The sequence below is a fragment of the Saccopteryx bilineata genome, chromosome 4 (assembly GCF_036850765.1).
Source record: "Saccopteryx bilineata isolate mSacBil1 chromosome 4, mSacBil1_pri_phased_curated, whole genome shotgun sequence".
Lineage (NCBI taxonomy): Eukaryota > Metazoa > Chordata > Mammalia > Chiroptera > Emballonuridae > Saccopteryx > Saccopteryx bilineata.
This window is the reverse complement of record NC_089493.1, coordinates 3,059,354-3,083,968: the sequence shown is the minus strand read 5'-3', so window position 1 is coordinate 3,083,968 and position 24,615 is coordinate 3,059,354. Positions and strand designations below refer to the sequence as shown.

At 50.2% G+C, this 24,615-nt stretch overlaps 1 protein-coding gene across 3 annotated transcripts; it reads left to right on the top strand.

Moving 5' to 3' along the window:
* The first annotated feature begins 1 nt into the window (after position 1).
* Positions 2 to 23,332, top strand: COA8 (cytochrome c oxidase assembly factor 8). 3 transcript variants are annotated; one of them, XR_010731078.1, is made up of 6 exons: positions 2 to 167; positions 15,918 to 16,115; positions 17,951 to 18,014; positions 18,737 to 18,831; positions 19,382 to 19,472; positions 22,960 to 23,097. XR_010731078.1 is itself a non-coding variant. In XM_066273268.1 (5 exons), the coding sequence occupies exons 1-5, from the start codon at positions 45 to 47 to the stop codon at positions 23,063 to 23,065; spliced, it is 582 nt and encodes a 193-aa protein (XP_066129365.1). In that variant the 5' UTR covers positions 4 to 44; the 3' UTR covers positions 23,066 to 23,332. The 3 variants fall into 3 exon arrangements, 2 of the variants coding, with proteins under 2 accessions (XP_066129366.1, XP_066129365.1); XM_066273268.1 differs by lacking the exon at positions 18,737 to 18,831 and having other exon boundaries at positions 4 to 167; positions 22,960 to 23,332; XM_066273269.1 differs by lacking the exons at positions 18,737 to 18,831; positions 19,382 to 19,472 and having other exon boundaries at positions 3 to 167; positions 22,960 to 23,332.
* Positions 23,333 to 24,615: the final 1,283 nt, after the last annotated feature.

Here is a 24,615-nt window from a genome sequence, read left to right as displayed (position 1 = left end):
GCTGTCGCCACTGCGTCGTGCGCCGCGGCCGCGGATGCGTGGCTATGGCGGCCCGCCGGGCGCTACGGACCGGCTGTCTCCCTTCTCTCGGCCGCTCATTCACGAGCCGCGGCGGCCGGCTCGCCCCCGAGCGAGGCGCAGAGCGCAGGGATGCGGCGCCGGGCCGGGTGAGTGGGGCCCCCGGAGAGGTTGGGCCGGGAGGGACGGCCGCCGGGGGTGACAGCTCGGGCCGCGCCTCTCGAGGACACCTGTGCGCCTTGCACACCTGCGGGCCCACCGCGGCGTCAACCCCGCGGCCCGCGGAGCCGGGTGTTGCGCACGCGCGGTTGACAAGCTTGCTGCTGTCGCGGAATCAGCTGCGGGTTCATAGCATCCGTGAAGGGCTCCTGATGTGTTCATGTGCACAGCATGCATTATTATTATTACTATTATTATTATTATCATCATCATCATCATCATCATCATTACTTTGAAAGAGGGAGAGAGAGGAACGGAAAGAGATTGGGAGAAGGGTCAGCCCGTGGTTCCACTTAGTTGTGCACCTGTTGCTTGCTTCTCATGAGTGCCCTCGCTGGGGTCAACCCGCGTCCTCGCGCTCCTGGGCGACGCGTTATCCACTGTGCCACCCACTAGGGCCACAGCATGGTTTGTTTGTTTTTCTTCTTCTTCTTTATTTCTTGGTCTGTGTTTTGGCTTCGTTGAGATTGTTAGTGCTTTTTTTCAAGCAATGGCAAGCGTTGGCATCGTATTTTGTAGGACTTGAAGCTGCACTGTTAATTCTTCTTTGGAAACTGCGCGTATAGGCCTGTTCCCGGCCAAAGGTTAGTGTCTGGCGGCAGCGAATGGCGGGCAGTTTTTAGAAGCTGCACTTATTTGGGGAAGGACATTCTGTTTAAGGGGGCCAGAGGCCTTCATTCCAACTGCCTAGGAAAGTGTTGACTAACGAGGGCTGCAGATAAAATATGAAAACAAAGCATACAAATACACTGTATTCCGCTCACAGGCTAGTAGTGAGCGAGGCTAAAAAACCTGGTTTAAAAAGTCGTTAAAGAAGAATGAAAAAGCCTGACCTGTTATGCTGAGGTTTGCTGGTTTGAAATCCTGGGTTTGCCTGGTCAAGGCACATATGGGAATAGATGCCTCCTGCTTCTTCCTGCTTCTCTCTCTCTCTCTCTCTCTCTCTCCCTCTCCCTCTCTCCTTCCCTCCCTACTCCCTCTAAAGTGAATAAATAAACTCTAAAAAATAAAAATAAAAAATTATTAGCCTGACCAGGCGGTGGCACAGTGGATAAAGCGTCAGACTGGGATGTGGAGGACCCAGGTTCGAGACCCCGAGGTTGCCAGCATGAGTGCGGGTCATCTGGCTTGAGCAAAGCTCACCAGGTTGGACTCAAGGTCGCTGGCTAGAGCAAGGGGTTACTCGGTCTGCTGAAGGCCCACAGTCAAGGCACATATGAGAAAGCAGTCAATGAACAACTAAGATGTCGCAACGAAAAACTAATGATTGATGCTTCTCATCTCTCTCCGTTCCTGTCTGCCTGTCCCTATCTATCCCTCTCTCTTACTCTCTCTCTGTCCCTGTAAAAAAAAAAAAAATTGAAAAATTAAAAAGAGCCAATTTTAAGAATTCCAAACTGTGCCTGCCTAGGCTCTGCCCAGGTGGCTCAGTGGATAGAATGTCATCCGAGCAGACTGAGGTCTCGGGATTGATCCCCGTCAGGGCACACAGAGCAGCAATGAGTGCACAACTAAGTGGAACAACAATTTGATGCTTCTCTGTCACCTTTGTCTCCATCCCCTCCAAAACAATGAAAAAATAAAAAGTAAATGTTATGGTTGTCTGCACATTTTCATCTGTAAATTTTGATTCCTTTTATTCTGTTATCATTAACCTTTTTTTTTTCCCCAGAGACAGAGAGAGAGTCAGAGAGAAAGAAGACAGGGACAGGAACAGAGAGAGATGAGAAACATCAATCATTAGTTTTTTGTTGCGACACCTTAGTTGTTCATTGATTGCTTTCTCATATGTGCCTTGACCATGGGCCTTCAGCAGACTGAGTAACCCCTTGCTGCAGTCAGCGACCTTGGGTCCAAGCTGGTGAGCTTTGCTCAAACCAGATGAGCCTGCGCTCAAGCTGGAGACCTCGGGGTCTCGAACCTGGGTCCTTCACATCCCAGTCCGACGCTCTATCCACTGCGCCACCGCCTGGTCAGGTATCATTAACCTTTTTGTGTGTGGATGATAGAGAGAGAGAGGCAGAGAGGCACAGATAGGGACAGACAGACAGGAAGGGAGAGAGATGAGAAGCATCAATTCTTTGTGTGGCACTTTAGTGGTTCATTGATTGCTTTATCATATGTGCCTTGACCGTGGGGCTACAGCAGACTGAGTGACCCCTTGCTCAAGCCAACGACCTTGAGCTTCAAGCCAGTGACCTTTAGGCTCAAGCCAGTGACCTTTGCGCTCAAGCCAGCAACCTTGGACTTCAAGTTAGTGACCTTTGAGCTCAAGCCAATGACCACGAGGTCATGTCTATGATCCCACGCCCAAGCCAGCTACCCTGTGCTCAAGCTGGTTGAGCCCACGCTCAAAGTGGCGATCTTGGATTTTGAACCTGGGTCATCTGCATCAGTGCTCTATCCACTGTGCTACCGCCTGGTCAGGCTCTGTTATCACTAATATTATTTTAAAATGTGGCTTTGAAGTTCTGACTAGTTTACAGTTTAGATGTGGAATACCAGGGCACCGGTTCCCCTATGCCTGGCCCCTGACTCAGTCCCTGTTATAGTGGTGGCAGCTCTGACCTCTACTCCTAGAACACATAAACGTACTCAGCACCTCGCTCTTTGGGCAGAAGGGTACTGAGCAGTTACCTGAACCTGCTCTGGCAGGGCAAACAGTGCCGGCCTTACCATGGCTCTGGTCCTGAGGAGGAGCCCACATCCGCCTTTTGTCATACAGGGACCGGAAGCCAGCACTGTGTACCTGTCGGGCTGCTAACCCTGCAAAGGTGATGATTGTGATGATGCTGAAAAGTGGAGCAGCTGACCCAGGAGTCTGACCTTACCCAGTACTAACATTATGACCCGTGTTGTTTTTTTAGGATGGGGGCCCCATTACAGTAGATGCTGTGGGGGCTGAAAAGAATAGCTTTTACCTAGAGCAGCTGGTTCTTCCTGTGTGTTTGGTCCCATCTTTGTGTGCTTCCTGACGGGTCATTAAATTTCCGCAGCACCCAGATGTTAGGGTCACAGAGAGACAGATTGCAGGAGGCCAAGGGAGGTAAAACAATGGACTTTATCAGCGCACCTGGGTGCTAACGGCTGAGGCTGAAAAGGGCATCAGCCTCAGGCATAGGAGGGAGTCTGGGAGCTTTATAGGGTTGGAAAGTTCTTGCTAATGTGTGTTGCTAGGGAACTGGTAGAATTTCATGTGCTCTTTGGAATTCAGGTGGGTCAGTCTGCGGTTAGTCAGTTCCAGGAACACTAGAAAGGTGTTTATAGCCTTTGAGTCTCTCAACCATGTTGGTTCCTCTTGGGTTAGACTGTGGTCATTGTGATCTGCAAAGTCCTAATGAAAATGGGAGTTAGAAAGGGCAAAATGGAGCCGCCTTTGTACTGCCTAAGACTAGAGATGATTGTCTTTCAGGCTTTGATTTTAAATATCAGGTCTTTTTAAAAGTAACAGGATGTTACTTGAAACCTTTCATTTTCTTTATCTACCTAGCTGTATTTTAATCTTGTGTGTCTAGTTCACCCTACATGTTTTTTTTTTATTGGTCAGACTTCTTTTTATTAGATACTTTTCTTTTTCTTTTAAGAATTTATTTGTTGACCCTGGCCAGTTGGATCAGTGGTAGAGCATCGGCCTGGCATGCGGGAGTCCTGGGTTCGATTACCGGCCAGGCACACAGGAGAAGCACCCATCTGCTTCTCCACCCCTCCCCCTCCCCTTCCTCTCTGTCTCTCTCTTCCCCTCCCGCAGCCAAGGCTCCATTGGAGCAAAGTTGGCCCCGGGCGCTGAGGATGGCTCCATGGTCTCTGCCTCAGGCACTAGAATGGCTCTGGTTGCAAAGGAGCAACACCCCAGATAGGCAGAGCATTGCACCCTGGTGGGCATGTCGGGTGGATCCTGGTTGGGTGCATGCGGGAGTCTGTCTGACTGCCTCCCCGTTTCCAACTTCAGAAAAATACAAAAAAAAAAAGAATTTATTTATTCATTTTTTAGAGAGGAGGGAGGGGGGAGGGGCAGGAAACATCAACTCCCATATGTGCCTTGACCAGACAAGCCCAGGGTTTCAAACCAGCGACCTCAGCGTTCACCCTACATATTTTTCATTCATTCTTGCCCTCCCTCTGAGTTCAAGAGACATGCTTTAAGACCTAAATGATCTTCAACCCCCCAAGCATAGAGTAAGTGTTGCAAGGAGAAAGTTGAAGCTCAAAATAAATGAGAAAAATGCCTGAACTGTGGTGATGCAGTGGATAAAGCTTCGACCTGGGATGCAGAGGTCGCTGGTTGGAAATCCCAGGCCTGCCTAGCCAAGGCACATGCGCAGAGCATACCAGTTGATGCCTCTGCCCCACCCCACCCCCTGCCACCCATGCCTTATTGCTCTTTCACTTTCTCCTCTGTCCAAATCAATAAATAAAATCTTTAAAAACAACAACAAAGCCTGACCTGTGGTGGCGTAGTGGGATAAAGTGTTGACTTGGAAACACTGAGGTCGCCGGTTCAAAGCCCTGGGCTTGCCTGGTTCGGGGCACATATGGGAGTTGATGCTTCCTGCTCCTCCTTTCTGTCTGTCTGTCTCTCTCTCCTCTCTAAAATGAATAAATAAAAAATATTAAAAAAAAAAAAAAAAAACAACAACAACAAAAAAGAACTGCTATGTGAACCTATACCCTGCTTCTACAGTTATCCATTTATGGCTGTTTATTTCATCTTGACCTCCTCGGGTTCCCTTCAAGGGTAATTTGTGGCAAATATCAGATACATTGTATTTCATTTGTAATTATTTCAGTATGTATCTTTGAAAGATAGAAATTTTTACAAGATATTTAAACATAATACCATTGTCACACCTAAAAATATTATAATAATTCCTTAATTTTAGTAACAGTGTTCAAATTTCTTTGTCTTAAAATGGAATGTTTTCTTTTATAATTTGGCTTTATCAGGCTCAAAATAAGGTCTGCGTGTTATGATTGATATTTTATTTCTCTTAATTTGTAGGTTTTAACTATATCCCTTATAGTTAAATTTTTTTTTTTTAGCGCACACATGCGCACATGAGAGAGGACAAACGGACAGACAGAAAGGGAGAGAGATGAGAAGCATCAATTCTCTTTTTTTTTTTTTTTTCATTTTTCTGAAGCTGGAAACGGGGAGAGATAGTCAGACAGACTCCCGCATGCGCCCGACCGGGATCCACCCGGCACGCCTACCAGGGGCGACGCTCTGCCCACCAGGGGGCAATGCTCTGCCCATCCTGGGCGTCGCCATGTTGCGACCAGAGCCACTCTAGCGCCTGAGGCAGAGGCCACAGAGCCATCCTCAGAGTCCAGGCCATCTTTGCTCCAATGGAGCCTTGGCTGCGGGAGGGGAAGAGAGAGACAGAGAGGAAAGCGCGGCGGAGGGGTGGAGAAGCAAATGGGCGCTTCTCCTGTGTGCCCTGGCCGGGAATCGAACCCTGGTCCTCCGCACGCTAGGCCGACGCTCTACCGCTGAGCCAACCGGCCAGGGCCAATTCTCTTTTTTTTAATAAATTTTTTATTTATTGATTTTTTTAATTTTTATTTTTTACAGGGACAGAGAGAGGGATAGATAGGGACAGACAGGCAAGAACGGAGAGAGATGAGAAGCATCAATTATCAGTTTTTCGTTGTGACACCTTAGTTGTTCATTGATTGCTTTCTTTTTTTTTTTTTTTTTCTTTAACAGAGGTAGAGATAGACAGGGACAGACAGACAGGAACGAAGAGAGATGAGAAGCATCAATCATCAGTTTCTCGTTGCGCGTTGCGACTTCTTAGTTGTTCATTGATTGCTTTCTCACATGTGCCTTGACCGCGGGCCTTCAGCAGACCGAGTAACCCCGTGCTGGAGCCAGCGACCTTGGGTCTAAGCTGGTGAGCTCTTTGCTCAAGCCAGATGAGCCCGCACTCAAGCTGGCGACCTAGGGGTCTCGAACCTGGGTCCTTCCGCATCTCAGTCTGACGCTCTATCCACTGCGCCACCACCTGGTCAGGTTGATTGCTTTCTTGTATGTGCCTTGACCGTGGGCCTTCAGCCGATTGAGTAACCCCTTGCTGGAGCCAGCGATTTTGGGTCCAAGCTGGTGAGCTTTTGCTCAAACCAGATGAGCCCGTGCTCAAGCTGGTGACCTTGGGGTCTCAAACCTGGGTCCTTCCGCATCCCAGTCCGACGCTCCATCCACTGCGCCACCGCCTGGTCAGGCCCTAAATAAACTGCTTTAAAAAAAAAAGAAGGGGCAACTCAGTTAATTAGAGCACTATCCCGATACACCAAGGCTGCAGGTTCAACCCCCAGTCTGGGCATATATAAGAATCAACCAGCCTGACTAGGCGGTGGCGCAGTGGATAGAGCGTCAGACTGGGATGCAGAGGACCCAGGTTCGAGACCCCGAGGTCGCCGGCTTGAGCGTGGGCTCATCTGGTTTGAGCAAAAGCCTACCAGCTTGAACCCAAGGTCGCTGGGTCCAACAAGGGGTTACTCGGTCTGCTGAAGGCCCACGATCAAGGCACATATGAGAAAGCAGTCAATGAACAACTAAGGTGTTGCAACGCGCAGTGAAAAACTAATGATTGATGCTTCTCGTCTCTCTCTGTTCCTGTCTGTCTGTCCCTGTCTATCCCTCTCTCTGACTCACTTTCTGTCTCTGTAAAAAAAAAAAAAAAGAATCAACCAGGTGGTGGCTCAATGGATAGATCATCGGCCTCGGGTACAGAGGACCTAGGTTCAAAACCCCAGGGTTGCCAGCTTGAGCACAGACCCACCAGCTTGAGTACAGGGTCACTTGCTTGAGCGTGGGATCAGAGACGTGACCCCATGGTCGCTGACTTGAAGCCCAAGGTCACTGGCTTGAGCAAAATGTCACTGGCTCGAGCAAAATGTCACTGGCTCAGCTGGAAGCACCCAGTCAAGGCACATATGAGAAAGCAATCAATGAACAACTAAGGTGTAGCAATGCGCAATGAAAAAGTAATGATTGATGCTTCTCATCTCTCGGTTCCTGTCTCTCTGTCCCTGTCTATCCCTCTCTCTGTCTCTGTAAAAAAATAAAAATAAAATAAAGCAGTTTATTTAGGGTAGGTAAAAGATGTGTCCTTTAAAAGTTCCACCATCTGGATTTTGCTTATTGCATTCCCATGGTGCCGTTTTTTATTTATTTTATTTTATCATTTTTTAAATTTATTCATTTTTAGAGAGGAGAGTGAGTAGGGGGAGGAGCAGGAAGCATCAACTCCCATATGTGCCTTGACCAGGCAAGCCCAGGGTTTCAAACCAGTGACCTCAGTGTTCCATGTCAATGCTTTATCCACTGCACCACCATAGGTCAGGCCTATGGTGCCATTTTAAAAAAAATATTTTGTTTATTGCCTGACCTGTGGTGGTGCAGTGGATAAAGTGTCGACCTGGAAATTCTGAGGTCGCCGGTTCGAAACCCTGGGCTTGCCTGGTCAAGGCACATATGGGAGTTGATGCTTCCAGCTCCTCCCCCCTTCTCTCTCCTCTCTCTCTCTGTCTCTCCCTCTCCTCTCTAAAATGAATAAATAAATAAATAAAATATTTTGTTTATTGATTTTATGGGGCGGAGTAGTAATGAGAAGTATAGATTCATAGTTGCTTCACTTTAGTTCATTGGTTGCTTGTTGTATGTGCCTTGGCCAAGCAAGCACAGGGTTTTAAACCGCCAACCCCAGCATTCCAGGTCAACATATCAACACTGTGCCGCCACAGGCCAAGCCCATGGTGTAATTTTTTTTTTTTTTTTTTTTTTTGTATTTTTCCGAAGCTGGAAACGGGGAGAGACAGTCAGACAGACTCCCGCATGCGCCCGACCGGGATCCACCCGGCACGCCCACCAGGGGTGATGCTCTGCCCACCAGGGGGCGATGCTCTGCCCCTCCGGGGCGTCGCTCTGCCGCAACCAGAGCCACTCTAGCGCCTGGGGCAGAGGCCAAGGAGCCATCCCCAGCGCCCGGGCCATCTTTGCTCCAATGGAGCCTTGGCTGCGGGAGGGGAAGAGAGAGACAGAGAGGAAGGGGGGGGTGGAGAAGCAAATGGGCGCTTCTCCTATGTGCCCTGGCCGGGAATCGAACCCGGGTCCCCTGCACGCCAGGCCGACGCTCTACCGCTGAGCCAACCGGCCAGGGCCCCCATGGTGTAATTTAACACGTCCCTCTGACCTGTGCGTTTCCTGTCAGTGGACAGCTGTACTCTCTATAGAGCCTTGACCACATTCATATTTGACTTTTTTTTTTTTTTTTTGAGAAGACTACTTCCTTGGTGGTGTGTTCTTCCATTGGGATTGACTGCTGTTCTGATATTAAACCAACCTTGCTCCTGGTATAAAGGCATCCTGGGTCTGCTATGCTGGTCTTTGCGCTGTGATCTGTCCAGTGTCTCTGCCCAGAGTAGGAGGCTGGGGTCTCCAGCCCTCATTTCCTCTCGGAAGAGTCGGGACTGTAGACCAGAGACCAGCCAGGCAGACCCAGAATCCCGCGGGTTTTGTTCCTTTCACTGTTGCCTGTTGGTTGCCCCGGGTGGTTGGTGTGCAGCCTTGGCGCAGAGATGCGCTTTGGCCTGTGTGGGGGCGCTTGCAGGAAAGAGTGCTCTGGGAAAAAGCCTCCGCTACAAGTCCTGGCTTCTAGAAGGAGAAGTTTCCAGTTTAAGAGACAAAACTTGGAAGGTTAGCTGCTCCAGACATGGGTAGTGGAAGCTCAGTCCGACCAGAAAGAACACCACACAGGCCTCCGGGGCGGAGGGAACTGTTGGGTTCCAGAGCCTGTCCTTCTGGTTTGCCGCGGCGCCCCTCCCAGCCACTCCACGTCTGAGCATTACTAAGATGCTTGTGCTGTAAGAACCAGAAATTACAGTAATTATTGAGGCCTCAAAGCAATTTTTCCCTTTTACAAAAGGACTATTTCCTCCACCAGGTCCCTTCTCCCTTTTAAATAGCAGTTCTTGAGTGAACAAAGACCGGACGACATGTTTATAGGGGAGCACAGAGCGTCCCTCTGCCACAATCGAGATAAAAATCTCTCAAATTAAGGCCCTGGCCGGTTGGCTCAGTGGTAGAGCGTCGGCCTGGCGTGCGGGAGTCCCGGGTTTGATTCTCGGCCAGGGCACACAGGAGAAGCACCCATCTGCTTCTCCACCCCTCCCCCTCTCCTTCCTCTCTCTCTCTTTCCCTCCTGCAGCCGAGGCTCCACTGGAGCAAAGTTTGCCCGGGCGCTGAGGATGGCTCTGTGGCCTCTGCCTCAGGCGCTAGAATGGCTCCAATTGCAGCAGAGCGACGCCCCAAGATGGGCAGAGCATCGCCCCCTGGTGGGCGTGCCGGGTGGATCCCGGTCGGGCGCATGCGGGAGTCTGTCTGACTGCCTCCCGTTTCCAGCTTCGGAAAAATACAAAAAAATATATATCTCTCTCAAATTATAATGGAGAACTGAGGACGATGGAAAGGGTTGGTTCACAGAGTTCCCCTGTATGGAAGTTATTCAGTAGCAACTAAGAGATAAACATGGAAAATAACTGGACCCCCTGGAGCCTCTTGGAGCTTGCTTTGTGAGGTGCAGGTAGCTGGGAAAGCCAGGATTGTCACATGGCCTTGTCGCTTTCATGCAGGAAGGAGGCCTTCAGTCCCTTCTGTGTGGGCTTGGTGGCTCTTCCTTCCTTTGGAACTTTCCACTTTGGCTGGACCTCTTGGTGGCCCAACTTTACTTCCAAATGACACTGAGACCTTATTTAGAAGTGCGAGACAGCCTGACCAGGCAGTGGCACAGTGGATAGAGCGTTGGCCTGTGATGCTGAGGACCCAGGTTACAAAGCCTGAGGTTGCTGGCTTGAGTGCTGGTCACTGACTTGAGTGTGGGATTATAGACATGACCTTATGGTCACTGGCTTGAGGTCAAGGTCAAGAAAGGGGTCACTGGCTCTACTGGAGCCCCACACCACCCTGTGAAGGCTTGTGTGAGAAAGCAATCAATGAACAACTAAGGTGTTGCAACTATGAGTTGATGCTTCTTATCTCTCTCCCTTCCTGTCTCTGCCCCGTCTCTCTCTCTTTCTCTGTCTCTATAAAACAAAAAGGAAGTACTAGACAAGAATACAAAGAGTATAAAGATGCCTGACCTATGGTGGGCGCAGTGGATAAAACACTGACCTGGAACTGAGGTCACCTGTTTGAATCCCTGAGCTCGCCTAGTCAAGACACATACAGGAAGCAACTACTATGAGTTGATGCTTCCAACTTCTCCCCTCTCTCTCTCTTCTTCCCTCTCTCACTCTCTCTCTCTCTCCTCTAAAAATCAATAAAATCTTAAAAAATTAAAAAAGATTTGTTTAAAAAAAGTATGGTCCTTTTGTTGGCTCAGTGGTAGAGCGTCGGCCTGGCGTGCAGGAGTCCCAGGTTCGATTCCCACCCAGGGCACACAGGAGAAGCGCCCATCTGCTTCTCCACCCCTCCCCCTCTCCTTCCTCTCTGTCTCTCTCTTCCCTTCCCACAGCCAAGGCTCCATTGGAGCAAAGTTGGCCCGGGCGCTGAGGATGGCTCCATGGCCTCTGCCTCAGGCGCTAGGATGGCTCTGGATGCAACAGAGCGATGCCCCAGAGGGGCAGAGCATCGCCCCCTGGTGGGTGTGCCGGGTGGACCCCAGTCGTGCGCATGCGGGAGTCTGTCTGACTGCCTCCCCGTTTCCAGCTTTGGAAAAATGCAAAAAAAAAAAAAAGTATGGAGATGTGTGAATCTGCAAGTAGGAATGAACGCAGAAGGGAACAGTCACAGGACTGAGTCATTGGGGTGTGCAACATGTCACCTGTGACCGCAGCAGCAGTGGCCACGCAGAAGTGACTGCTGTATCTGGACTTCTCTCCCTCTCCTCCTCTCTGTTTCTGAATCTGGTTAGCCTGGCTGCCCACGCCCCCCTCGGCTCTCACCCGTCCACCACACCACTGCTTCCCTGTCCCCGCCAGTCCACCGTGTGTAAGCTGTATGTGCAGTTCTGCGTCTCAGCGTTAACAGGAAGACTTAGAAACTTGTCAGTGATGAGGGGCTCTGGAAAGACACTCTATAACATTTTTTAAATTGAATCTCTCGGGGTGATTCCCAGTCAACAAAATGATACAGGTTTGCGGTGTACAGCTCCACAACACATCTCTGTACACTGTGTTGTGTGTTCACCCCCTAGGACCTGACTTAGGAAAGACACTCTTGACGGCAGGGACTTCTGAGTTGCTCAGAACCCCTGAACGTCCTGAGGCTAGTTCATCAGTAACTGCCGTTTCTAGTTAAACTGGGGTACATGCTTTTCAACCAAATTGTTCATCTCAGTCAAGCTTTCTGTAGATGGCATGGGTTTTAGTTAACTTTATGGAGGTGTAGTTTATATACAGTAACATGAATACACCTGTTTTAAGTGTGCATTTGATGAGTGTTGACAAAGAGAATACATCTGTGCAGCACGCACTGGTAGCTTCTCTCCAGTCCCCTCTACCCATCACCGCAGGTAACTGCTGATGTGATTTTTATTTTATTTTATTTTAGAATGACAGATAGGGACAGACAGGAAGGAGAGAGATGAGAAGTATTAATTCTTCATTGAGACATCTTAGTTGTTCATTGATTGTTTTCTCATACTTGCCTTGATGGGGGGCGGCGTACTGCCCAGCCAGTGACCCCTTGCTCAAGCCAGCGACCTTGAGCTTCAAGCCAGAGACCTTTGGGCTCAAGCCAGTAACCCCATGCTCAAGCTGGTGACCTCAGGATTTTAAACCCGGATCATCTGCATCTCAGTCCGACACTCTGTCCACTGTGCCACCGCCTGATCAGGCTAATGTGATTCTTTTTCCCCCAGAATGTCACACAAGTGGAATCACGTGGTGTGTCTTTTTTGGTGCCTTGCTCTCTTGCTCTTTATTGTTTGGAGATCCGTCCATGTGGTGTGTTTCAGTAGCACACCTCTGTCTTGTGTGTGTGCGTGTGTAACAGAGACAGAGAGAGGGACAGGTAGGGACAGACAGACCAGAAGAGAGAGAGATGAGAAACATCAATTTGTATTTGCATTACTTCAGTTGTTCATTGATTGCTTTCTCATATGTGCCTTAACCAGGGGGCTCCAGCTGAGCCAGTGACCGCTTGCTCAAGCCAGCGACCTATGGGATCATTTTTTTTTTTTTGTATTTTTCTGAAGTTGGAAACGGGGAGGCAGTCAGACAGACTCCCGCATGCGCCCGACCGGGATCCACCCGGCATGCCCACCAGGGGCGATGCTCTGCCCATTTGGGGCGTCGCTTTGTTGTGACCAGAGCCATTCTAGTGCCTGAGGCAGAAGCCACGGAGCCATCCTCAGTGCCCGGGCCAACTTTGCTCCAATGGAGCCTTGGCTGTGGGAGGGGAAAAGAGAGACAGAGAGGAAGGAGAGGGGGAGGGGTGGAGAAGCAGATGGGCGCTTCTCCTGTGTGCCGTGGCCGGAAATCGAACCCGGGACTCCCGCACGCCAGGCCGGTGCTCTACCACTGAGCCAACTGGCCAGGGCTTATGGGATCATTTTGATAATCCCACATTTAAGCCGGTTGTCCAACCACTGGTCAGGCTCACAGAGGTTTTGATTTGCATTTTTCTGTAATGATGTATTTAGATATTTTGCCATGTTTCAATTGGGTTATCTGTTTTCTTATTTTTAAATAAAATTTGGGACCCTGGCTGGTAGGCTCAGTGGTAGAGCGTCGGCCTGGTGTGCGGAAGTCCCGGGTTCAATTCCCGGCCAGGGCACACAGGAGAAGCGCCCATCTGCTTCTCCACCCCTCCCCCTCTCCTTCCTCTCCATCTTTCTCTTCCCCTCCCAAAGCCAAGGCTCTATTGGAGCAAAGATGTCCTGGGTGCTGGGGATAGCTCCATGGCCTCTGCCTCAGGTGCTAGACTGGCTCTGGTTGCAACAGAACAACACCCCAGATGGGCAGAGCATCGCCCCCTGGTGGGCGTGCCCGGTGAATCCTGGTGGGGCGCATGCGGGAGTCTGTCTGTCTTTCCCCGTTTCCAGCTTCAGAAAAATACAAAAAAAAAAAAAAAATACAGATGAACTGGACTTTACCAGAGTTAAAACATAAGACACTACGCAGAAAATGAAGACAAGCCACTGACTGAGAGAAAATATATGCAGATCTGGAGAAGATCTTGTTTCCAGACTATATAAAGACTTCTCAAAACTCAGTAATAAGAACACAGGCCCTGGCCAGGTGGCTCGGTAAGCAGTGCACTGCCCTGGTATGTGGAGGTTGTGGGTTCAATCCCCCATCATGGCACACAGGAGAACCAACCAATGAATGCCCAAGTAAAATGAAACTAAGTGGAGCAATGAATTAATGCTTCTCTCTCTCTTCCCCTTACTCTTCCTCTTACTTCCTTTTCCTTTCTCTCTCTCTTTCAAATCAGTGAATTTTTTTTTTTTTTCATTTTTCTGAAGCTGGAAACGGGGAGAGACAGTCAGACCCCGCATGCGCCCGACCGGGATCCACCCGGCACGCCCACCAGGGGCGAAGCTCCGCCCACCAGGGGGCAATAATCTGCCCATCCTGGGCGTCGCCATGTTGCGACCAGAGCCACTCCAGCGCCTGAGGCAGAGGCCACAGAGCCATCCCCAGCGCCCGGGCCATCCCTGCTCCAATGGAGCCCTGGCTGCGGGAGGGGAAGAGAGAGACAGAGAGGAAAGCGCGGCGGAGGGGTGGAGAAGCAAATGGGCGCCTCTCCTGTGTGCCCTGGCCGGGAATCGAACCCGGGTCCTCCGCACGCTAGGCCGACGCTCTACCGCTGAGCCAACCAGCCAGGGCTGAAATTTTTTTTTTTAAGTGAGAGGACGGGAGATAGACTCCTGCATGCGCCCTGACCAGGATCCACCCAGCAAGCCACTGTCTGGGGCGATGCTTGAATCAACTGAGTCATTTTTAGCACCTGAGGCTAATGCACTAAGACTAACTGAGCCATACTCAGCGCCCAGGGCCAAAGCTCAAACCAATCAAGCCAGTGACTGCAGGAGAGGAAGAAGGAGAGAAATGGGATAAGAAAGGGGGGGGGGGAGAAGCAGATGGTTACTTCTCTTGTGTGCCCTGGAAATCAAACCTGGGATATCCATACACCAGGCCAACGCTCTACCCACTGAACCAACCAGCCAGGGCCAAATTTTATTTATTTATTTATTTATTTATTTATTTATTTGTTTTTGTATTTTTCTGAAGCTGGAAACGGGGAGGCAGTCAGACAGACTCCTGCATGCGCCCGACCGGGATCCATCCAGCACGCCCACCAGGGGGCAACGCTCCGCCCACCAGGGGGCGTCGCTCTGTCGCGACCAGAGCCACTTTAGCGCCTGGGGCAGAGGCCAAGGAGCCATCCCCAGCACCCGGGCCATCTTTGCTCCAATGGAGCCTCAGCTGCCGGAGGGGAAGAGAGAGACAGAGAGGAAGGAGAGGGGGAGGGTAGGAGAAGCAGATGGGCGCTTCTCCTGTGTGCCCTGGCCCGGAATCGAACCCGGGACTTCCGCACGCCAGGCCGACGCTCTACCACTGAGCCAACCGGCCAGGGCCAGTTCATCTGTATTTTGTCCTATGGATTGCATATTTGGTGCTGAAGACATCTCTGCTAATCTAAGGTTGTACAATTTTCTACTGTACTTTACAAATTTTAAGAAATATTATTATTGATTTTAGAAAGAGGAGAGAGAAGCACCAACTTGTTCCATGTAGTTGTGTGCACTCATCGGTTGCTTCTCATTTATTTATTTATTTTTACAGAGGCAGAGATAGACAGGGACAGACAGACAGGAACGGAGAGAGATGAGAAGCATCAATCATCAGTTTCTCGTTGCGCGTTGCGACTTCTTAGGTGTTCATTGATTGCTTTCTCACATGTGCCTTGACCGCGGGCCTTCAGCAGACCAAGTAACCCCCTGCTGGAGCCAGCGACCTTGGGTCCAAGCTGGTGAGCTCTTTGCTCAAGCCATATGAGCCCGCGCTCAAGCTGGCCACCTCGGGGTCTCGAACCTGGGTCCTTCCGCATCCCAGTCCGATGCTCTATCCACTGCGCCACCACCTGGTCAGGCAATCGGTTGCTTCTCATGACTAGAGATCGAACCCGTGACCTCGGTGCGCCGGGACATTTTACCCACTGAGCCACCTGTCCAGGGCATATTTTACAAGTTTTATAGTTTTAGATATTTTTGCAAGATTTTATTTATTTATTTTAGATAGAGGGGGGAGAGAGAGAGAGAGAGAGAGAGAGAGAGAGAGAAGGAGAGAGAAAGGGGAGTGAGGAGGAGGAATGTGCCTTGACCAGGCAAAGCTGGGGTTTTAAACCTGTGGCCTCAGCGTTCCAGGTCCACAATCTATCTACTGCGCCACCACAGGTCAGGCTGTCATTTTAGATTTTACATTTAGGTTTTCCATCCATTTTGAGTTAATTTTTGCCTATGGTGCAAAGTACAGGTTGAGATTCCTGTTTTGCATTGCTCCAGCACCCGTGTTGAAAACATTTGGTATAGCGTTAATGTTTACAATATTTATTGTCGTTCTCTGAAAGGGGTATACTAACGAGGGATGTTTTGTGAACCTGTACTGTTCCTTCTATAACAGCACCAGAGGTTCATTTAGTTGTATGTTAACCCCCATGTATTTTGTTAAAGGTCTCAAGATTCTGCCCTCCAAGGAAATCTTGCTATGACTGGATAGGACCCCCAGACAGATATTCTAACCTTCGGCCTGTCCACTTTTACATCCCAGACGATGAGTCGCCATCGGAACAGAGGCTCAGAGAACTCAGGCAAGAAACACAGGAATGGAACCAGCACTTCTGGGCAAACCAGAATTTGACTTTTCTCAAGGTACATTTAGATGCCAGGTCAGAACGAGCACTAACACAGGTGGCCACGGGGGTGCCAAGTCCTTAGTATTTGCTCTGCCTTGCAGTCAGTTACAGCAGGTTTCCACTGTCTGGTTCAGTGTCCTTTCCTTAGAACATTGATGAGGGGCCCTGGGAACTTCAACTCTTCTTTATATAACGAACCCATGGCAATATTGGTTTAGTTACATATACTCGTTTCCAAGAACCTGTGGGTGATGTGAAGTGAGGGATTCCTGTATTTGGTAGTGCCTCCATCCTTCCCTCCTCCTTCTCCTTTCTCTCTCTCATACATACATGTATATGCACATATATACGCATGTAATTTTTTTTTTTGTATTTTTTCTGAAGTTGGAAACGGGGAGGCAGTCAGACAGACTCCTGCATGCGCCTGACCGGGATCTACCCGGCATGCCCACCAGGGGGTGATGCTCCGCCCATCTGGGGTGTTGCTCTGTTTCAACCAAAGCCATTCTAGTGCCTGTGGCAGAAGCCATGGAGCCGTCCTCAGCACCTGGGCCAACCCTGCTCCAATGGAGCCCTGGCTGCGGGAGGGGAAGAGAGAGACAGAGAGGGAGGAGAGGGGGAGGGGTGGAGAAGCAGATGAGCGCTTCTCCTGTGTGCCCTGGCCAGGAATCGAACCCAGGACTCCTGCACGCCAGGCCGACGCTCTACCACTGAGCCAACTGGCCAGGGCCTATACACATGTAATTTTTAAGGCAACGTGTAACTCTACATAAAGAGTACTGAGCCTGACCTGTGGTGGCGCAGTGGGATAAAGCGTCGACCTGGAACACTGAGGTTGCCGGTTCAAAACCTTGGGCTTGCCTGGTCAAGGCACATATGGGAGTTGATGCTTCCTGCTCCTCCCCCTTCTCTCTCTCTCTCTATCTTTCTCTCTCTCTCCTCTCTCTAAAAATCAATAATAAAAAAAAAAGGAGTACTGATCACTCACGGAATCACAAATCCTGAGACTGTCAAGGAGGTAAAGGGAGTAGCAAAGCCAGACTGAACTTCAAGTGTGTATAGTGTGTGTTTATTTTTTTATTTTTATCTTTATTTTTTAGTGAGTGGGGTGAGGCAGACAGACTCCTGCATGCCCCCTCACCGGGATCCACGTGGCATACCCACCGGGGGGCGATGCTCTGCCCATCTGGGGTGTTACTCCACTGCAACCAGAGCCATTCTAGCACCTGAGGCAGAGGCCATGGAGCCATCCTCAGCATCTGGGCCAACTCACTTGAGCCAGTCGAGCCATGGCTGCAGGAGGGAGGCAGAGAGATTGAGAGAGAGAGAAAGAAGGAGGAGGGGTGGAGAAGCAGATGGGCGCTTCTCCTGTGTGCCCTGGCTGGGAATCAAACCCAGGATGTCCACACGCTGGGCCGACACTCTACCACTGAGCCAACTAGCCAGGGCCCGTTTACATTTATGAACATGTGAGTTTCTGTGATGTGCTGTTGTTCTTCCTGAGAATTCAGAAGTCTTCACAGCATGCTCATAAATAAACTGTATGGAAAAGAAAGCATATGTCTTCTGATCCTGAAGAGAAACATTTATCTTTCATATATTTATCCATTTGGGTCGGCTAAGTCAAATGGAGTACATTTATCCTGTGTATTTGTAAACAGTGCCTCCCAAAAGGTATTAAACAGCTCGTTTTCAAATCCTGTTTCAAACAAGAAACTTGAACGTAGAGCGAGCTGGTTGAAACAGGCTCTGTGAGGCCATTTCTCGGGGGTCCTCCTCCAGAGCTCAGGAGCCACGTCTGGCAGGGGGGAGAGGAGGACAGAGGGCTGCCTGACAGTCGTCTTTCTTTAGGAAAAGGAAGAATTCATTCACTCAAGACTGAAAACTAAAGGCCTGGGACTGAGAACGGAACCAGGTCAGTTCATTCATTCTTTTTTCCTGATTTAAGTAATGGCACAAGGAGATGAAAAGCAGAGGAAGTTCAGGGGGTGAGTCACGGCCCCCTGGGGGCAGGTGCTCTGAGGCAGACCCAGACAGCTGTCGGCCCTCCTCCTGAGCCCTCCCCTCTCTGTGGGTGATCAGCTCCCGTGATTCTAGGTCACTTCTCATCCAGGACCTCCCTCTGACCCGGCCCCACCAGCGCCCCTTGCTGTGTTTCTGACCACAGCTCTCAGTCCCACAGCCCACATGGGTGGGAATTTGGGAGCCACCCGGCAAGTCTGCCCCGGCCCCCTCTCTCCTGCAGGGGGAGCTCAGCGTTTCTCAGCACTTCTGCACTCCCACCTTCGAACCTTGCTGCAGTCAGCCTGTTCGTCCTCCGCCTGTTGCAGTGACATCCCCACCAGTTCCTTGGCTGTCAGTCTTGAAGCCAGGAGTTGGCGAGCTGTTTCTGTGAAGGGCTACGCAGAAAGGAGTTTAGTCCTGCGGGCCACAGGGCGGTCTGTGTTTCACCTGCTCGGCTAGCTCTGCTGTTGTGTGAGCAGCGCCAGGAAAGACGTAGCAATGGGCAGAGGGGGTCCCAACAGGACACTGTTTGCTGTTTGGGGTGGGCAGGCCAGACTTGGTCTGCAGACTGTAGCTGGTCACTTCTGCTGGAAGTCCCTTTGTTTTTTTATTTTAATTTTTTTTTTTTTTTAGTGAGAGAGACACAGGAAGGGAGAGAGATAAGAAGCATCAACTCGTGCCTGACCTGTGGTGGTGCAGTAGATAAAGCGTCGACCTGGAACACTGAGGTCGCTGGTTCAAAACCCTGGGCTTGCCCGGTCAAAGCACGTATGGGAGTTGATGCTTCCTGCTCCTTCCCCCTTGTGTCTGCTTTCTCTCTCTCTCTCTCTCTCTCTCTCTCCCCCCCCTTCAAAAGAATAAATAAAATCTAGAAAAGAAAAGGAAAAAAATGAAGCATTAACTCGTAGTTGTAGCACTTTAGTTGTTCATTGATTGCTTCTCACATGTGCCTTAACTGGGTGTCCCAGCTGAGCCAGTGGCCTCTTGGTCAAGCCAGCAACCTTGGGCTCAAGCCAAGGACCATGGGGTCATGTCTATGATCTCACACTTAAGCCGGGATCCCGCGCTCCAGGTGGTGAGCCTGTACCCCGGGGTTTCGAACCTGGGACCTTAGCATCCCAGGTCTCTGCTCTATGCTCTGGGCCACCACCTGTCAGGCACAGTTGCTATTTGTATATTGACCTTTTATCCTGAAACTTTGCTAAACTTGTTTTTAGATCAATAGTTGTGGGTTTCTTTCCCTTACATATTAATGTTTAAGTTGAAATTTATTTGCAGGTCAAAAAGCAACATTAAACGCAGAAGAAATGGCTGACTTTTACAAGGAATTTTTAAGTAAAAATTTTCAGAAGCATATGTATTATAATAGGTAGGTATTTTCTTTTTCCTAAAAATTTGAGCATCACATCCACATTGGGTAGGATTATTTTCTTACCTTAGTTTACTGACATTCATGTTTACATCAAGGGTAGAAGTTGCTGTAAACTTATTAGTACCACCCACGCTCTAACCAGCTGAGCTAACCAGCCATTTAAAAATTGCTGTAAACTTAGTATTTGCACTTTTAAATAAGATTGACAGCTTAACCCTGGCCAGATAGCTTGGTTGGTTAGAGCATTGTCTTGATGCACGGAGGTTGCCCATCCAGTCCTTGGTCAGGGCACATACAGGAACAGATTGATGTTCCTGTCTCTCTTTCACTCTCTCCCTTCCTCTCTCTAAAATCAACATAATACATATTAAAAAGAAAAATAAAAAGATTGACAGCTTAAAGTTATTATGCATGGCAGCCCCATAACAGCTTGCGCCCGTAGTGCTAAAACATTCCCCCCGGATGGAACCTGGCCCCTCGGAGAAGCACGGGCCAGGGTAGGAACGATGCAGAACGTGTCCAGATATCTCGTCTCTGAGAGCGAGGGGGCTGTGAGGCCAGCACAGGAGCCAATGGGAGGGGCTCCCCTGGGCCGGAGAGGAAGCCGTTTCAGCCACCAAAGCAAATGACCTCAGTGGATTAAAAAGATATCAAGTACACAAACACCTTCGCGATCATAAGATGCCGACAGGCTCACGGGTCACCTCCAGGGGTGGGTATCGCTAGGCAGTCAGCTCATGATTCTGCAAATTGACAAACGAATGAAAAAATCCAAAGAGCACCCGCCTGTCCTGCCCCTCAAGTGCCAACTGTGCTGCAGGGTTGCCAGGGGCAGGGACACGCTCTTCATAGGTGACGACAGCTAACGCCAAAGGAGTGATGGGCCCGGAACGTTAGCTTCTCCTAATGCAGGGTGTGTCTGGGCAGCAGTCCCCCGTGCACGGCTGCTAGAACCACTTGGCGGGCAGGACGACGGGGCCTTGCCCAGGAGGTCGTCAGGCCAGTTACCTCCCTGCACCCCAGCGCGTCTTCACGCCTTACGGAGTGGGGTGCTGCCGTCTTGCCTGGGAGATGCAGGCAAAAGTGAGGGCCGCCTGGGAGGTGTTCTTACCAGAAACGGGGGAATTGGAATAGGTCGGGCCTCCTCACCTAACAGCAGTTTTCAGGGCGAAGGAGTGAGAGGGGTCCCTAGAAGACCATGTTCAGAATGATAGCCCGGTGATATGATCTCAATACGTGTGAAGTTCTACGAGACAAATGGTTTCCGGTCAGCAGGTAACTAGACTTTGAACAAGGAAAGAAGGGGAAGCATCATAGAGTAGAAGAGATTTCGTTGCGATGGGCAGACCACATCTGCATCCTGATGCAGACAAACCACCCAGAGAAAGATGTTTTTGGCACTGAGAAGAGATGGAACAGTGACCGCGTATTGGGTTGTATTGATCAGTTACTCATTTTAACAGTTGCAGTGAAGGCAATACATGTTTTTAGAAGAGGTCTTCACAATATGCGATGGTGTATTAGGTGAAATGATAGGACATAGGATGTTTGAGATTCGCTTTAAAACGTAACGCAGACAGCATCAGACCGAGCAGGTACAGGGGGGGGGGGATCCAGAGGCTGGTGGTAGTGGCCGGGGCCGCCATGCGGGACCCTGAGCTCGGTCACTTACCCGGTCAGCCCTGTGTGTCCCGCCTGTGAGCTGGACGCGTGCACTGTGGCCCTCGGGAGTGAAGAGGGCCGGCCTCGACCCAGCACTGGGGCCCCCTATCCTGCCGTCCGCACGGGAACAGGAAGAGCTTCATGTCCTGCCTCCCCGCACTTCCCCAGGTTGGACGGTCTGCATGGCGGGTATGGCATCTGGCTTTTCCGTAACGGAAGAACTTGATTTCATCTCTGTGCGATGTTTTTTATTTTATTTTATTTTATTTTATTTCTTGATTTTAGAATGAGAGAGGAAAGGAGAAAGAGAGCGAGCAAGAGACAGGAACATAGATATGTTCCTGCCTGTATGTGTCCTGACCAGGGATCGAACCTGCAACCTCTGAGCCTGGGCACAACACCCTAACCAGCCGAGCTGTCTGGCCAGGGCGGGATACTGGGTATTTTGGTTTGCTTTCCTGGAAGCTTTTCTTGTTTATTTAGGTACTGCCTCCCATCTAGGGCATCGCTGAAATGGATAGAAATGCAAAGATCGTTCTCACACAGACAGGGTTTCCATTTAATCACGCGGAGGCTCCAGAAAACAGGTGTTTTCACCTCTGGCTGTGGCTTTTCTGAGTCTGGTCTGGCATCAAGTTTGCACATTCTCACATCAGCTCATTTGGCTGGAAAACACTGGTACTTGGCATCCCAGCTTCCGAGAGCTTAGCACTGAGGGTCTGGAATGTGTGTGTTCCACTGTGGCAACTTTCCAAGCTTTGCCCATTCAGCTGCCGACCACGGGGTGACTCTGCACATTTCGGCCTGTTCTGTAAGTAATGTGCAGGCACGCAGGCCTGTGTGACTCTGAACTCCATTCCTGTGTTTGTAAGAGAAGCTGTGGAATGATCTCTTTAGAGACACAGTTTATACAAAAGCTCAGGTCATCTAGAAGAAGACATGGAGCTTTGTGATGTTGGCACTTGTGATAAACGAGCTTCTCACGATGGAGTCATTGTCATATGCTCCTAATGCATATAAGGTGCCAAAGCCAACATGGTCCCTGCCATGTCTAGCACAGCCTGCAGTTCCCTCCCCCCCATCACCCAGAAATTCTGTCTCTCCAAGACTGCCACTGGGCTGTTGGAAGGCCCCAGGCTTCTGAGGGCGCCTTTGGAGTCTTAGCAAAAACCAGGGATGGCCTGACCAGGCGGTGGCCCAGTGGATAGAGCGTCAGACTGGGATGCAGAAGGACCCAGGTTCGAGACCCCGAAGGTCACCAGCTTGAGCGTGGGCTCATCTGGTTTGAGCAAAAATTCACCAGCTTGGACTCAAGGTCACTGGCTCGAGCAAGGGGTTACTTGGTCTCCTGAAGGCGGTCAAGGCACATATGAGAGAGCAATCAATGAACAACTAAGGTGTCGCAATGCTCAACGAAAAACTAATGATTGATGCTTCTCATCTTTCCATTCCTGTCTGTCTGTCCCTGTCTATCCCTCACTCTGACTCTGTCTCTGTAAAAAAATTAACTTAAATTAACTTAAAAATTAAAAAACAAACAAAACCCAGGGGTGGTTGCAGGGGTCCCCGGGGAAGGGCATGGTGGGCTTGTATTGCACTGGGCATGGCAGTGTCGGGCCTTATTCTCAGCCTGGTACAACGCCATGTGGAGGGAGGGAAGGCTTTTCTGAGCAGGGCAGCTTTCCTGAGGGTAGAGAAAGGAGGAGACATGGGGGAAGCAGTCCGGGCTTCCGCCTTTTCGGCCAGTAGTTCGCCTTGGACGCCTGGGTGCCAGTCCTCGGTTTCTGCAGTGTGACACATGTGCTGTCCTGTTCCTCTGCAGAGACTGGTACAAGCGTAACTTTGCCATCACCTTCTTCATGGGGAGAGTGGCCCTGGAGAGGATTTGGAACAAGCTGAGGCTGAAACAGAAGAAGACCAGCAGTTAGGGCCTGTCCCGCCCCACCGCGTGCTGCAAGCTTCCTGGAGAAGCCACTGGTCCTAGGGGCACATTTCATGAGGGCTCTGAAAGCCTGTAAGGGCCTGAGTCCTGCCCCTTCTTCCAGGGACCCTTGGGCATCTGTCTGTGCAGGGAAGGCTGGGAGGATGCTGGCCTTGGTTTGCCAGGAGCTGCCACATAGCTCTGTCCTAACTATGGACTCCCAGCTGGCTCTTGGTCACAGAAGTGAACTTAAAAATAAAACCTGAGTACCATGTGCCTGTTCTGTTGTATTTTTGAATTCTACCCATTTGAACTAGAAGAATGTGAAACTGTTAATAAAACATAACCTGAGAAGTCTGATTCCTTGGACAGGAATGATTCGGAAGCTGAAGTGTCACCAGGGACTGGGCCCACGTTCTGGAAACGCAGCTGCCCTGGGCCGCCGTGGGGACAGACATGGAAACGGGCAGTGCCTCTGTCAGTGTCCAGGCCACAGTAGAGGAACCGTGGAGAGCTTTTCTCCATGCGTGCCAGCAAGGCCCAGGCACCGGATCCCATACCTCCATTTAAGTTCTTTTAAAATCAGCGTGTTTGAACAGGGTTCTATGGTTAGGAAATGACAAGGTTCTTTGTACTGCATCCTGGAGCCATGCGCCCTCCGGGAGGGACACTTGCCTCAGCAATTGGGCCGCATCAGTCAGTGTGGTCTCCCATAGATGTGCGGGGTCAACCAAAAGCCCCTTGGCAAACCGTTTTTATTCCAAAACGAGGCAATGGAGTTGTAAGACTGGATTTTTTCCCTATGGCTTATAAACTCCTGCCGCGGAAGGTGACTCCCAAGAGAAACCCTCCAAGCCCTGTGGGTTGTTGAAAGGCTGTGCAGATGGAGGGTGTTCATGCGGGCCGCTGTGGCCGAGGGCGTGTTTCCTAGAGACACCCTGGCCTGGCTCAGGTTTGCCCCCGGCCTGTTAACCAGAGGGTGGAGTGCGTGCACCAGACAACGTGGAGCACGGCGCACAGACATGACACCGTGTCTCTGGCTCCACTGCTGCTGCTAGCCGCAGGTTCTCCACCTGTCACCCATGTGTGTGACGCCAAGGAAAAAGTGATAACTGGCAGGGTCAGTGTCCCGGGTGGGGATCCTCTGTCCCTCGTGGGCAAGCCCAGAAGGCGCGAGTTCTTTTCTAGTTTGTAATCCCTCCTCCCAGCCCCTCAAATTCAGCGACCAAGTGGAAGGTCATCTAGCGATCGACCGGTCATCCCCCTGGGTAAGTGATGGTGGAACCCACAGCAGCTTCCAGTGGCATCAAGTCTGAGTTTAACTTGACTGTGAGCGACGGTCCTGTTTTCCTCTTTCTTAGATTCTTCAACATTTAAGGTTAAATGATTGTGGACAGTGTTAACTTAAGTAACAGATAAATGCTAATAAATGGTAACGAAGGTTATTTGATCCTGAGATATGGATGCTCAAACAAGTGTTAGGTTGTTTTAGCATGGTGTTGTGTCACAGCCATATTAAAGTATTTTTGTGGACTTTATTTTTTTAATTGATTTTAG